This window comes from Pteronotus mesoamericanus, unplaced genomic scaffold (genome assembly GCF_021234165.1).
Source record: "Pteronotus mesoamericanus isolate MK-2021 breed Mesoamerican mustached bat unplaced genomic scaffold, CSHL_Meso_final contig_56, whole genome shotgun sequence".
Classification (NCBI taxonomy): domain Eukaryota; kingdom Metazoa; phylum Chordata; class Mammalia; order Chiroptera; family Mormoopidae; genus Pteronotus; species Pteronotus mesoamericanus.
In genome coordinates this window covers 8164548-8177688 of record NW_026555201.1, presented here as the reverse complement: position 1 = coordinate 8177688, position 13141 = coordinate 8164548, and the positions used below count along the sequence as shown (strand labels likewise).

General features: G+C 40.8%; 1 protein-coding gene across 6 annotated transcripts in view; it reads left to right on the top strand.

Moving 5' to 3' along the window:
• The window catches only part of GRIP1 (glutamate receptor interacting protein 1), a 387281-nt gene that overhangs the window by 357876 nt on the left and 16264 nt on the right, over positions 1-13141 (top strand). For 3 of the 6 annotated variants that reach the window (XM_054580063.1, XM_054580062.1, XM_054580060.1), the window contains 3 exons: positions 8556-8712; positions 9559-9670; positions 9784-9828. In XM_054580063.1, the coding sequence (XP_054436038.1) occupies positions 8556-8712; positions 9559-9670; positions 9784-9828 (314 nt within the window). The remainder of the gene's footprint in view (positions 1-8555; positions 8713-9558; positions 9671-9783; positions 9829-13141) is intronic. The other 3 variants (XM_054580065.1, XM_054580064.1, XM_054580061.1) reach the window with 1 other exon arrangement.

The window sequence follows — 13141 nt, the reverse complement described above, 5'->3', positions numbered from 1 at the left end:
AATGATTACCACCATCGAGTTAATTGACATATCCATCACTCTGTCTATGGTGAGAATGCTCAAGATCTGCTTTCTTAGCAAATTTCAAGTATATGAAACAGTGTATGATTGCCATGCTGTACATTAGATTCCCAGAACATATTCATCTTATAAATGCAAGTTTGCTTCCTTAGACCAACATCTCTCTATTTCTCCCATTCCCCAGCCCCTGGCAACCACATTATGTTCTCTGTTTCTATGAGTTGTCATTCTTGTTCTTGTTCTTGTTCTTCTTGCCCTCCTCCTCTTCCTCCTCCTTCCTCCTCTCTCCTCCTCCTCCTCCTTCTTCCTCTTCCTCTTCTCCTTCTCCCTGTTCTTCTTCTTCTATGTTCCACGTATAAGTAAGCTCATACATTATTTGTCTTTTTCTCTCTGGCTTATTTCACTTTGTATAATGTCTTCTAGTGCCGTCCATGTTCTTGCAAACAGCAGGATTTCCCTTTTATTTATGGCTAAATAATTTTCATATATATATGATATATATCACTTTTTTATTCATTCATCTGGTACTTAGGTTATTTCTGTATCTTAGCTATTATAAATAATGCTACAATGACATGGGAATGAATACATCTTTTCAAAAATACCAGTTTTATTTCTTTTGGATCTATACTTGGAAGTAGGATTGCTGGATCCTTTTAGAGATCATTTTGTAATAATTTGTATTCTCTCAGGAAAAAAGAAATTGTTTCATCCAAATTCTCTTATGTATTTGCCTACAATTGTTATATCCTGTTTTATTATTTTTATTTTCTATGTTTCTATAATTATATCCCCAGCATTATGTCATATTTGGTGTATTTGTGTTTTTATTTTTTTTCCTGTGATTATATTGGTAATGGCTTATTTTTATTTAGTATTTTTCCCAAAGAACTGGCTCTTGCATTTATTTATTAGTTCCACTCTGGGGTTTTTTAAATAAAGTTTTTCTTTTAATTTGATTAACTTTATTTTGTTCTTCTTTAATTTTTTTTTCTGTTTATGACTTGAATTGGATGCATCATTTATTTCCATACTTCCTTATTGTTCTCGTAACACTGCTGATGACAACTGATAAAAGACACCAACATGTACAGCCAGAGAGTCCCACTGTGCTTTAATGTAGTTAGGGAACATGACCTGGTACATACAGAGAGCAGCAGAGAGCAAGACACTTCGTAGTATTTTCCCCATGGAGGAGGCCTTCTTCTCCTTTTCTTTTGCTTTTCTGATCTCTACATGCTTATGTTTCATCTCCTTCCATTGTCTTGCCTTGCCCAATTTTCCTTGAGCTCTTATGTCTCTGTTTCGATCTCTTACAGAGACAATGGCTTCAGTGTGTATTTTTTAAGTTTTGAGATAATGTACCAATGTTTGGTTATATTTACCATTTGCTCCACGGTAGCCTTTTTGTCCCTTCCCTCTCTTTCTCTCTCTGTCTCTCCTCTTCTCTCTCGCCTTCCCTTCCTCCCTCTCTCTCTCTCTCTTTGATATTAACTTGGTATACCAGTTTCTTTTAAATTATTGCTCATCTTTGAAGGAGATGATTCCCTCCTGATTTGGAAGTTTGCAAGAGGTTCTGAGACAGAAGAGCCTAAGCTGTGCTTCATGCTGGCAACACTTACTCTGTTCCCAGTACCTGTGATGAGTGCTTTCCTTCTCAGCCAGCACGGATCAGCAGCTGCAGGCTGCCAACAACGCAGAAACCCTGCCTGCCAGCCCGCCCGCCTTGCTCATAGATTGCTCCCCGCAGTCTACGGCACATTGTAGGTGCTGTCTTTCAGCCAACCTCCCTGCTTCACCCCAGTGCCCAACTGAGTTCACGGCACTTCCTGCCGCCAATCTGTGTAATCCACGGTGTTCCAGACATCATCATCTTGCTTCATCCCGTGGCCCCTGATTTTGAGGATAAGGCCCTTTCTGAAAGCTTTGGCCATGGATATTTCCTCTTGGCTTCTTAACAGAACCCCCTATGCCCTGTTTGACTTTCAGAGAATTTGGTATCTTGTCTGGTGTATAATGGTTTGAGATTCTAGTTTTGCCAAAGATGGAGTTCACGTTCTCTTTATTTGTCATCCTTTTTTTTATTTGAGGTGATTTCTGAGAAAAAGGAGAACTGCGCTGTTATTTTCAAACCAGCCTCATCTAAACACCTTAAATATTTCATGGCAAGAACAATTATAAATAGTTACATAAACATATGATTTGTTTTTTCTCATTTTTAACAAAATTGGGTCTTTAGGAAACAAATTGGCCTGGAATTATGTGACTTGTTTTCCTAGCCTAAAATCGGCTTCTAAAAGTGAAAGCAATGACAGGAGCCACAGTCCCAAAACTGTAGAGTTGAGATTGAATTCCAAAGCCATTCTTGGATTTCAAACCTTATGAATATGAACCTTCGTTTAGTTCACTTTTCTAAATTAATACGAAGTATGAATTAAGAGTTAAATGAAAGATATTAATCTGCATAATACTGCGTTACTGAAAACCAAATAGCATAGTGTTGTAATATCAGAATTTTACAAATATCTGAGGTATGATTATCCTAAAAATAAAAATCATTCTCAAGATTCCATCAACTATCAGAAGGGCCTACATTGGCGAAGGTCTATTTTCCATTATGCTAATGAATAAAACTTAACATTACTCTCAGTGAAAGGAATCTAGACTGAATCTTCTACCTTGTATTGGTGTGCTTGGGCTGCTATAGCAGAACACCACAGACTGTGTGGCTTTAAACAACAGAAATTGTTTTCGCCATTCTGGACATAACATTTAAGATAAAGATGTCAGCAGGTTCAGTTTCTCCTGAAGCCTCTTTCCTTGGGTTGCAGGTGGCCCTCTTCTCCTTGGGTCCTCACATGGCCTCTCTTCTGTGGGGCTGCATCCCCGGTGCGAGTCTACAGTTCCTCTTCTTGTAAGGACACCAATCAGGTCCTCATTTACCTTAATTACCACTTTAAAGGCCCTCTCTCCAAATACAGTCAGATTCAGGGTGAGAGCTTCAACATGTGAATTTTGGAGGGGATGCAATTAGTCCATAGCATACCTAATATTATGATACCAAGTGGAAGACCAGATAGGCAACCTAGATGAGAAAGAAAGAGAGAAAAGGAAGGAAGGAAGGAAGGAAGGAAGGAAGGAAGGAAGGAAGGAAGGAAGGAAGGAAGGAAGGAGAAAGAAGAAGAGGGAAGGGAGGGAGGAAGGAAGGAAGGAGAAAGAAGAAGAGGGAAGGGAGGGAGGAAGGAAGGAAGGGGAAAACAGATAAAGGAGGAAGGAAGAGAAAGGAAAGAAAAAATAAGAAGTAAAAAGTCTCTAGTTTTACATACAAAGAATAATCACTTAGAAAATAAAAATTTAGAAACTGCTTCTATCTTTCAATTTGTTTCTTTTATCAATTTTGAAGTTAAACCTTAGTTTCCAATATCATAGATCTTTACTTGAATTTTATGTACTTAAACCATTACTCAGTAAAAACAAAGTCCATCCTCCTGGCAGCTGACTCTCCTCACCCCTGGGCTGCCTCCTGTATTCCATTCCTTCTGTGGCTTTTGAGTTGGACTCCTGGTGTAAAGGGATATTCCTCAGGGCCTGGTAACTTTTTCTCAGCTAGGGCAACCAGCTTGCCTGTACCAGAACTGAATTTCCACCTATTTTAAATCATAATAGCATCATCCACCGGTGTCAGCTGGGGATTGAATTCACCTACAAATGAAAGAAAGCCCAAATGTTGGTATTTACCCAAGACACAGGGTTCTTTTTCTCCCACTGTGTCAAGAGCCTGGAGGAGGCAGGTGGCCCCAAGGCATCTCAGGACCCAGGCATCTTCCTGCTTCCTACTTACTAGTTTACTATCTGTTCCGTCTTTCCATTGCCAGTGCCTTTGTTCTACACTTTCGTTAGGCCTGAAACATTTGCTTCCTCACTCACCACATTACTTTGATGATCCTTAGAAAACAAAATCTAATTTTGCCTCTCCCTTTAAGAAAAACTCTCTTGATGATTCTCTATTATTGTAGGATAAAGTCAAAGGTCCTTGGTTTAAAACACAGGGTTCTTCAACTACTTCATCAGTTTTATCTCCTGGCCCTTCATTGCCGTACCTTTTGCTCCACACATCCTGAACTTCTCACTGTTCTCTGAACCAGCTTTGGTCCTTGGTACCTTGATTACTCTAGGTGTTTTTATATATTAATCCACCTCTTCCTTTATCAATTCTGAAACAGTTGAAAAATAGAAATTGGAGTCAGCTATAGGTTAAAATAGCAACTTTTGTGCTTTGTTTATTTTTGCTGAGAAAGTTGGATTGGCTGTACAGACAGAATTAAGATTGTTATTTCCCTACCCCCAACCCACATCTAGACATTGAGACTTCAATGAGGGGATGTCAGAGCCACAAAGCAAACCATATCCCAGCACATCAGTTGAATTTGGTTCAGCTGGCTAGAACTTCAAATCCTAATGCTACTATCTTAAGTCATAAAGAAGCAGGCATTTCAGAGCTGGTGTAGAACTCCACAGCATCATAAGGGACTCTTAAATACCTCTTCTCTACTGTGCTTAGCACATGTCTTCTATCCTTAGTTTTGGTCCAAGGGTCCATCGCAGGATCTGAGATAGTTACTAGGGCTCCACCTATTGCATTTACATTCTAAGCAGCAGAAAAGAGGGTTGTAATGAGCCTCCCAGAAGATCTATTTAGATATCATGGCCAGAACTTTTTACATAGGTAATACAACCTCAAGAAAGGCTAGGAGCAGTAGTCTTATCCTGAGCAGGAATATCCACTCCCAACAGTGGTATTCCAGTACTAAGAACAAAGAGAAAAAATGGCTGTTTGGATGGGCCACAGTCAACTAACCGCACAGTCCTGGTCTCCTGTCCCCCTTTGAGCTCAGAGAGCCCAAGCATGGGACCCAGTTTTGCTTATCTCACAGAGCCACAGCCGTGGGGGAGAATGGATCCAGAGAAAGCCAAGAGAGGCCAAGTGCACGTGCCCAGTGCTCTTTTCCAAAACTCGACAGTTAAGTAAATCACAGCTCCTCCTGTGGGGAGTCATAAGTACAGGCGGTAAGAGGGAGACTTGAGATAGTCCTGGAGTGCTGCTCCCTCCTTGGGAGGGAAGCAAAACCCACTGATGGGACGTGAGAGCAGGGAGCGGCCTTCCCAGCCTCTCCTGCTAGGGCTACCCTGTCTGACCCAATACCTCCACTGCAAGGGCCAGCGTAACCTCCAACTCCAAGCTTATACGTCACCTTCCTAGGGTGCCTCTCATGGCCCACATTACCACTGCAAACAGGTCTCTCTGTTCTTCCATTTCCCTGTGTACAGACAAAAAGGATAATGCTGCTCCGGTGGCACTAGAACGCTTCCTTGCTATGACTGTGTCTCCTTCTCTCACTCCCAGACATGTACTAAACCATGCAGTTTTGCGATTGTCTTTGCATTTCAGTTGCTCATACAGTACCAGGCACTTAGGAGGCAGCAGAACATGTACTTGAACGAGTAAATCTGCAGCTTTTCCTTCTTGTCTGCTCTTGCTATTTTATAACAAGGAAACTGAGATCTTGAGAAGTCGAATGGCTTAGTAAATAGTGAAAGTAATGGACATCTATGTTCATTAAAACTTCATTTTGTTCCAGGCACTTTCGTAAGTGTTTATGTACATTCTTCTCCTTAATTCCCATACCAACCTGATAAGGCATGTGTCATTGTACCGGGGGGTAGGGGGGGATTGGCTAAGGCTTCAGGATGCGGCAAAGCTGAAGTTTGAACCCAGGACTTTCCTTACTTCGGTCCCATGCCAGTGTACCATAAAAGCCCAGGTCGTCTGAGTCTACGCCTTACCTGAAGATATTTGAATTTTATTCCCTTTACATGTCCTGCTTGTTGTAATGCAATAATCATTTAATAGCGCTGACTAAGCCAAAGCAGCCTTGGTAGAGATTGATGTGCCTGTCCAGGATGGCATTTGTCCAGCGGCGATGCTGCCCATCTGCTCCAGCCCACCCGGCTCTCCTGCCCAAGTCACCAAGAGCCACTTATGAACAACAGCTGGAAGGAAAATAAGAAAGCTAATCTGCCCAGTTTCAAACATGTTGGAACTTCCCCAGGGAACCGAACGGTCACGTGGGTTAATGCTTATCAGGAAAGGTCACCCCCAGGAGGACACCATTAGCATTTGGCTCTCAGCAGGCAGCCAGTAGAGAAAAGCGAGGAGCAGGCTTCCCCTAACTCTTTTTGCATCACGAAAAGTGAGACTTCTTATGTTTGGGGGTGGTCGTTTCAGTTCAGAAAGAGCAAATGGATCCCTGTCAGGAGCCAGGGGAGACTCAGCCTTACTCCATCGCTCCTCTTCAAGACGAGACTTGTGCGTTCCCTTCATTCACCATGTTTGACAGAATTCTGCACGTTCATCATGCAAGATTTCTGCCCAAATGGCGAGCCACTCTCTTGCAGTTATCCGGGAAAGAAAATTGAGATATGGAGCTGTACATGTTTCCTCTGCACCAAGGCCTTCTCATCCTTGGTCTCCTAAAACAAAAGCTTCGTGGAGTAGTTCCACGGTGCAGCTGCGTGCATTCTCCTGCACGCTCGAGATCAAATCCTTTCGGTCAGAGCATCATCTTTGGGACACCCTGCTTTTTCTGGGCTGTTATGTAACTGGTATTGAGGATGGCATTGTAGGATCTAATAAGTGGAGGGAACATGAATGAGGAAGACAAAGCAGGGATGCCATGGGAACATTCATCTTACGAGATCTGGTCATTTAATTGCATGTGAAAACAGGGGCCTAGGCCTATTTGCTGCATTGAGTTTTTAAATGCAGTAAAAAGCACATGTTATAGTGCAGCCCAGTACACACACATACACACGCTTACACAGTGGGTCACAGCCTGAAGCGGTGGATGGGCCTGTGTACAGTGGTGGCGGCACAAGCTGTAGAGTGAGACCTGCAACACGCGCTGGCTCTCTCACGGAACCCCCCAAAGAATTTTGAAAAACCCCATTCCCCATCACACATTCACAGTTGTCGTTTAAAGGTTTTTCTCCCAAAATTTAAATACTTACGAAGACTAGAATTTCCTGTTTGTTGTGCCTATGCTTTAACTATATTTTTGTGAAAACACAGAGTCAAGGATTTAGCTCAAATTCATGGACAACATCCCTTATGTGAGCTAATTGTCAAAAACATCCCTCATTGTCTCACCCATCAAGCTAATCAGACTTAACTCTCCGTCAGAGAGGAGGCCAGTCTTCATTTTGCAATTCAAATAAACATCATAAAGGGCCCACCTGCCAGTACTTCTGAATTCTAACTCTGAGGTGCAGAGAGATCTATGGTGAGAGAGGGTCAAAGCCTGGCCATGAGTCTGTATGTGGTTGAAATAAAGCTTTGCTCCTCAGAGACCTTCCCTCAGGAGCGAGCCCTTCCCAAATTATCTCTTGACTTGGCATCTTGGAGTCTTCATATCCCAGGGCCAAGCTCCTTCAAAGGTCTGAGATAGATGAGAAATGTCATTCACTCGTAAAGAGGCAGAAAACAATTGTGAGAGCGGAGGTGACGGAGGTGACGGGAGAACTGGCAGACCTCACCGCCTGGTAGTTTCTCAACGAGGCCGTTTTTGGGAAAATGTGTATGTGGAACTTGAGGATGTGAAAACGAAGCCTCCAAAATTTATGACTAGAAGCCCCAAGAAAGTATGCAAGTAGCCCTAGGTACTTGAACTACGGTTCTGAGTCTTTAATATCCTCACCTGTAAAATGCAAATCATAGTAGTACCTACTTTCTAAGACAGTTATGAAGAATACATAAGGCTATACAAAGAAAGCATTTAATGAATTTCTGGGTGCGGAATAAATACCCACTATGTGTTTGCTATTGTTATTGTTGTTGCTGTTGTTATATGACCCCTCTACTTGCTAACAATGTCATTTCTCATTGGATTAAGTAATTCTCAGGCCCATCCCTAATATTCTTGGCTGCAGCCCATATATCCAAGCTCTGCCCACACCTCTGCAACCAGCAGACCCTTGGCCACTTCTTGGGCCTGGATCCCCTTTTTGGTGGCAAATTCCACTCTCAGAAGGTCCCACTTGGGTAAGAAGCCCTTACAGAGCTTGGAGGTGGGCGCAGGGCTGTTGGGACAGGAAATTCAGGATTCTGACTTTCTGGAACTTGCTCTAAAAAAGGTTGGCTATAAGTCTGCTGGACACATCCTCTGGCCCAGTAGATTTCTTGCCCAGACAGGGCCGGGCAGGAGCCATATAAAGCACATGCCCAGTGCAGTGGCCCCCCTGCTGGGATCTAAAGGTCTTACCTCTGGGATGTAATTAAAATCGGTTGGGGTGATATGTGTGGATGCGTTTTGAATGTAAAACCTCAGTATTATCTTGATGGCCTTTGTGATTCCAAATTCCATTAGAGTCAATCCCTTGAACAAACTAATGGAAACCACAGAAAAACTCAAGTTTGTCAACAGACTTCCCTGGAGGTTCTCAGACACAGAATAAAATGCCTTGTTTTACTGTTTCAGGCACCAGCTTTCAGGCCTCAGGATACAACTTCAACACCTATGACTGGAGGAGTTCGAAGCCGAGGGGTAGCTTGTCCCCAGTCACTAAGCCTCGAAGCCAGACTTACCCAGATGTAGGGCTGAGTAATGAAGACTGGGACCGGTCCACAGTCAGTGGGTAAGGCTCCCATCAGCTGTTGCCCTGTCCGGGCTGCTCCGAGTTCTTCTGGGCCAGATCTGAGCTGCTCTGCATCCAGTGGTGCATATTTCTAGCCCTCGCTTCCTGAGGCTGCTGTAGATATCCGTGCTGGCCTCATGGCAGGGTTCTAAACCTTGTGCTTGCCCAGTGGGAGCCGAGGCCCCACCACGCAACAGGGCAAGAGCTGAGTGTCCCCTGAAGAAAACAGTCACAGCACATGGGGAAAACCTACTTCCAGAAACTGTGCCCTCAATCTGTGACCCGTTCCCTCTCCCTTCATTTACAAGGTAGTTTCACATTAAGTTGCATTTAAAAAATTTAAAAAAGGTATATTTAGGGTCCCATATTTTTAACTCAGAGCTATATTTTAACATGTTTGTCCCTTACCAAAATATATTAAGGAAATTCATAGAAAATGATAGCACTTAATTGATCCATGCTGATGTTTATCATAGGGTGGGGAAAACACACTTTTCTCTCCTAGAGAAAAGTTTGATTTCTCTTTTCCCGTAGCTATGGTAGCTGAAAGATATTCCCACACGGACTCCACATTAATGCAGCTCATTCAGGAGCAGCCGTGAGTACTGTGAAATTCATTTAGTAAGACCATGGTCCTTCCTTTCATTCCTCGATACACTTCACGTTTCCTGAAGCATCCTTACATCATAGCCGGCCCTGGTTGGAGGCCACAGTTGGAAGAAAGCCAAATCCAAAATGAATCTCTATCTTTTGCATGTGAGATGAAGGAAAGAGGTTCTGAATTCAGGGGGGGAAAAAAGTGATGTCTAGCAACTTCTTAACCAAGACTGTGCTTTTTGGTGACAGTTTTACAGGGGCTCCTGACAGTACCGAGGCAGAGCAAGAGGAAAACTTCTGGTCCCAAGCACTGGAAGATTTGGAAACCTGTGGGCAGTCAGGAATTCTGAGAGAGCTTGAGGTAGCCTCGGTCCTGCTCCTTACTTTCATTGTTTCTACATTCGTTTTCTTTGGTCCTTTTGAGTTTGCATTTATCACACCAGTTCATTTAAAAGCTTTAACCCCTTTCCACAGGAGAAAGCTGACAGGCGTGTGTCTTTGAGAAACATGACTCTCTTGGTACCTACCCTTTATGTTTATATTTTTGCTTGTGAAGCTGCCTCCCCTGCCCCCTTGCCTTCTGGACAGCAATTTGATTTGATACAATGCAGTTAAAAGTATTTATTTCCCCATTTTCACACACCCCTCCTCCTCCACCCCAAGCTGACTGACTTGTGGCTTCTGCCATTGCTCCCTGCTAACCCTGATTGTACCTGTTTTCCACCGAACCGCTAAGGAGCCAGCTAAGTCTCCCAGCAGTGGCGCATCTCATTCCCTTAGTTGCTTTAGAAAGGTTTCTTTGGCATGTTTTCATTTGTACCTGGTATAGAAATTAATTTGATCGTGAAGAGGAACATAAGAGGAAATTTTATTTTATTTTGTTTTGCCCTTTAAAATAGATGACAGTGCAGCTGGTGCAAAAGGCCAGTCTGCGGGTTAAGCAGCCAAAATGTTACACGGTACTTTGCTGTTGATTGCAAATCCTGATTCCATATTAACTTAGTGTGAACCTGAGGAGTCTCGGTGAGACAGAATGTTATAGCTGAACTCCTGCTGAGTTCTTTAATCAAAGCCATGAATTTGCTGATGGTATTCACACTTTGGTCTGGGAAGTCCTGGGCTATTTCCTTTTATGTTCTTTTAAATTTTCTAAGCTGTTAAAAATAAAGTGGCAAAAGTTTCATTTTTATTTTGATGTCATACGAGGTTCCCAAGTCACCATAAGGAATGTGAATGGCATAACTGGGTGGAACTCTTGCAATTCTAAAATGATTACTCATCTTTATATTATTTTGCTTCTCAATTGCATGTGTGGATATTTTGTGTGATTCTGACGTTTGTGAATCTGCAAAGAGACTTATTGAGAAAAATATTAATTTGAATTTATAAACATTGTGGTATTACCTGGCATGAATTTTAGCTTCAGAGCATGGCTGTGGGACCTGGAGATGGATAAACCTATAAAACCTGAATAAAATGGTAGCAATTGATGCCTTTTTAACACAACTTTCAAAAATTGTAGAATACTTAAGCATCAGCTGGCTTATTTAAACTTTTACCACTTCCTGTATGTAGAATGATCCGCAAAAGTGGTCCAACCTGAATAATGAGTTCAATTCCCAAACCTTGAACATACTCTTGCTTTTGAAAGCATGTTTTGGTTTACATGCCTTTTTCATTTTACATTTTGATACTTTTTGAAGATGCATCTATTCTTCTGATAGCTTCTTCTATATCAGGTAACAATGCAGATGATATAAAATATAATATGAAGTTGTATTTTTCATCCAGAAATTGAGTTACCTAATGAAAATGTTGCAACAGCCCATAAGTCTGCATAACATAGCTTCAGGCAGGCATGGTCCTTGAAATTAGAAATCCAGAAAGGAAATGGGTTGAATGTGTAAGCCAAAGAGAAATTTAAGTCCTCAACTAGGAAGAATGATTGGCAAACCGTAAATTAGAGCCTTATTTACACTTCTATCACAAAACACACTCATTTATTAGTTTAATTAAACTCTGACCCCTTGCAAAAAATATATTTGAGCTAGGTTCCTGCCTATGAAATTTACACCGAGTATGAAAAGTTAAAGTGTACTATAACTGTAACAAATGTAGAGGATTAACTAAGATAAAAATGACTGTAATTGAAATGAAAATGAAAATTATACTAGTCATTTTCCCCATTGTTAGCAATAATTTAGTTTTAATTTAAGCACTGAAAAATGTATAGTTTTAACAAAGGAGAAAAATTCTAAGATTTTGGACAAGTTACTTAATATGTCTTATCAGATATATCTCTTTCTTTAAAATATGGGATTTGTAGTGAGCTAATGTTTATATGGCACTTAATAAATGTTCAAGTAGAAATAAATTAATTAGTTTTTGCCATTTGTTTGATTAATGAACACTGCCTTAACTATTTTTTGTTTAGTATAGGAAGAAGGTTTAAATGTCAGATAGAGAACCTGAACATATCTCTTCTAAGTTGTTTGTATATATCAATAATTTCCCTGATAATTTAGAAAAAGGAAATTATAATTGTAAATTATGAGTTGTATAAAATAAAAAGACGATAGATAACTCTTTGAGCCCATACAATCTTAGATAATTTAAAATTATTTTTAACTTTTTATTGTAGTTTATATATTTGTGTCTTAATTTTTACATTCCTTAATAGATGTCACTAATGCAACTGAAGTTCATTTTAAACAGAACAGCCATGCCACCCGTTGAACACTTGAATGAGAGGCCTTTTGATAATATGGCTTTGCTTCCATCAGAACCCTTTCTAGGTCACTTTGAAGCTTCTGCAGTAACTAAGGCTTATCAAAGCAAACTAATGCCTCCCGCTTGTAGTAAGTATTTTGTTTCCAATGTGTTTCCTGCTGGTCCCATGAAAAATAAATATAAAAACATAGGTGTTAACAAAGTAAATAACTAGTCTAAGTAGGAAAAAGCAATAGGTGGTGGTCACACAGCAAGAAAGCGGTCACTGGGCGCTGTCAGTTACAGTACATTAAACAAAGAAATGATACATGGAAGTTAAGTGCCGTAAAATAAAAGAATATCCCATGATACCAACAAAGCTAGTAATTGAAAGGTTTTGTTTGTAAAAGGGAATGTATCTGAAATAAACCAAAATATGGATAACTCATACTAGTTCAAATGTTAGTGTTTTAATCTACTAAAAAGTCAGTTTTACATGTTTCAACCTAATATTTGACTGAGAAGCAGTAGAGCCTGGTAGTCAAGAATATGGGTTCTGGAGTCAGGTTGTTCTGGTTGTAATCCCAGACTCTTGGGCAAGTTGCTTAGCTTATTCAGGCATCCCTTGCCTTAACTGAAATGAGGAGATATAATAATTATAATGCCACCCATACAACATTATTAAATGATATTCTACATACACACATATACACATATACAAATGCTACTTACCATGTGTTAATGCTCAACGACTAGTAAGATTTTTTTTACAATTTGCTTTTTCAAAATTATCATTAAAAAACCTGATCTAGTTAGGATAGTAATGACTTTACTTGTCCTATTTCTGTTTTCAACAGAGAGGTAGATATGTGTACAAGTGCGCTAAACCTTGGCTGTCATTCAAAGATCTTGTTCATGGTATATTTAGAGCTGAACACCAGGTGAAGATGGAATTACAAAACCTTAAATAACAAATGAAAACTCTGTTCGCTTTGCAGTGCTTCCTCCTGATCTATAATTTTAGGTAGTGCCCTTGGCCCGTTTACCACCTATGTGACCTTGGGTAAGTCAGCCTCTTTGTGCCTCAGTTTCCTCACCTGTAGATTGGGAGGAATAATAATGC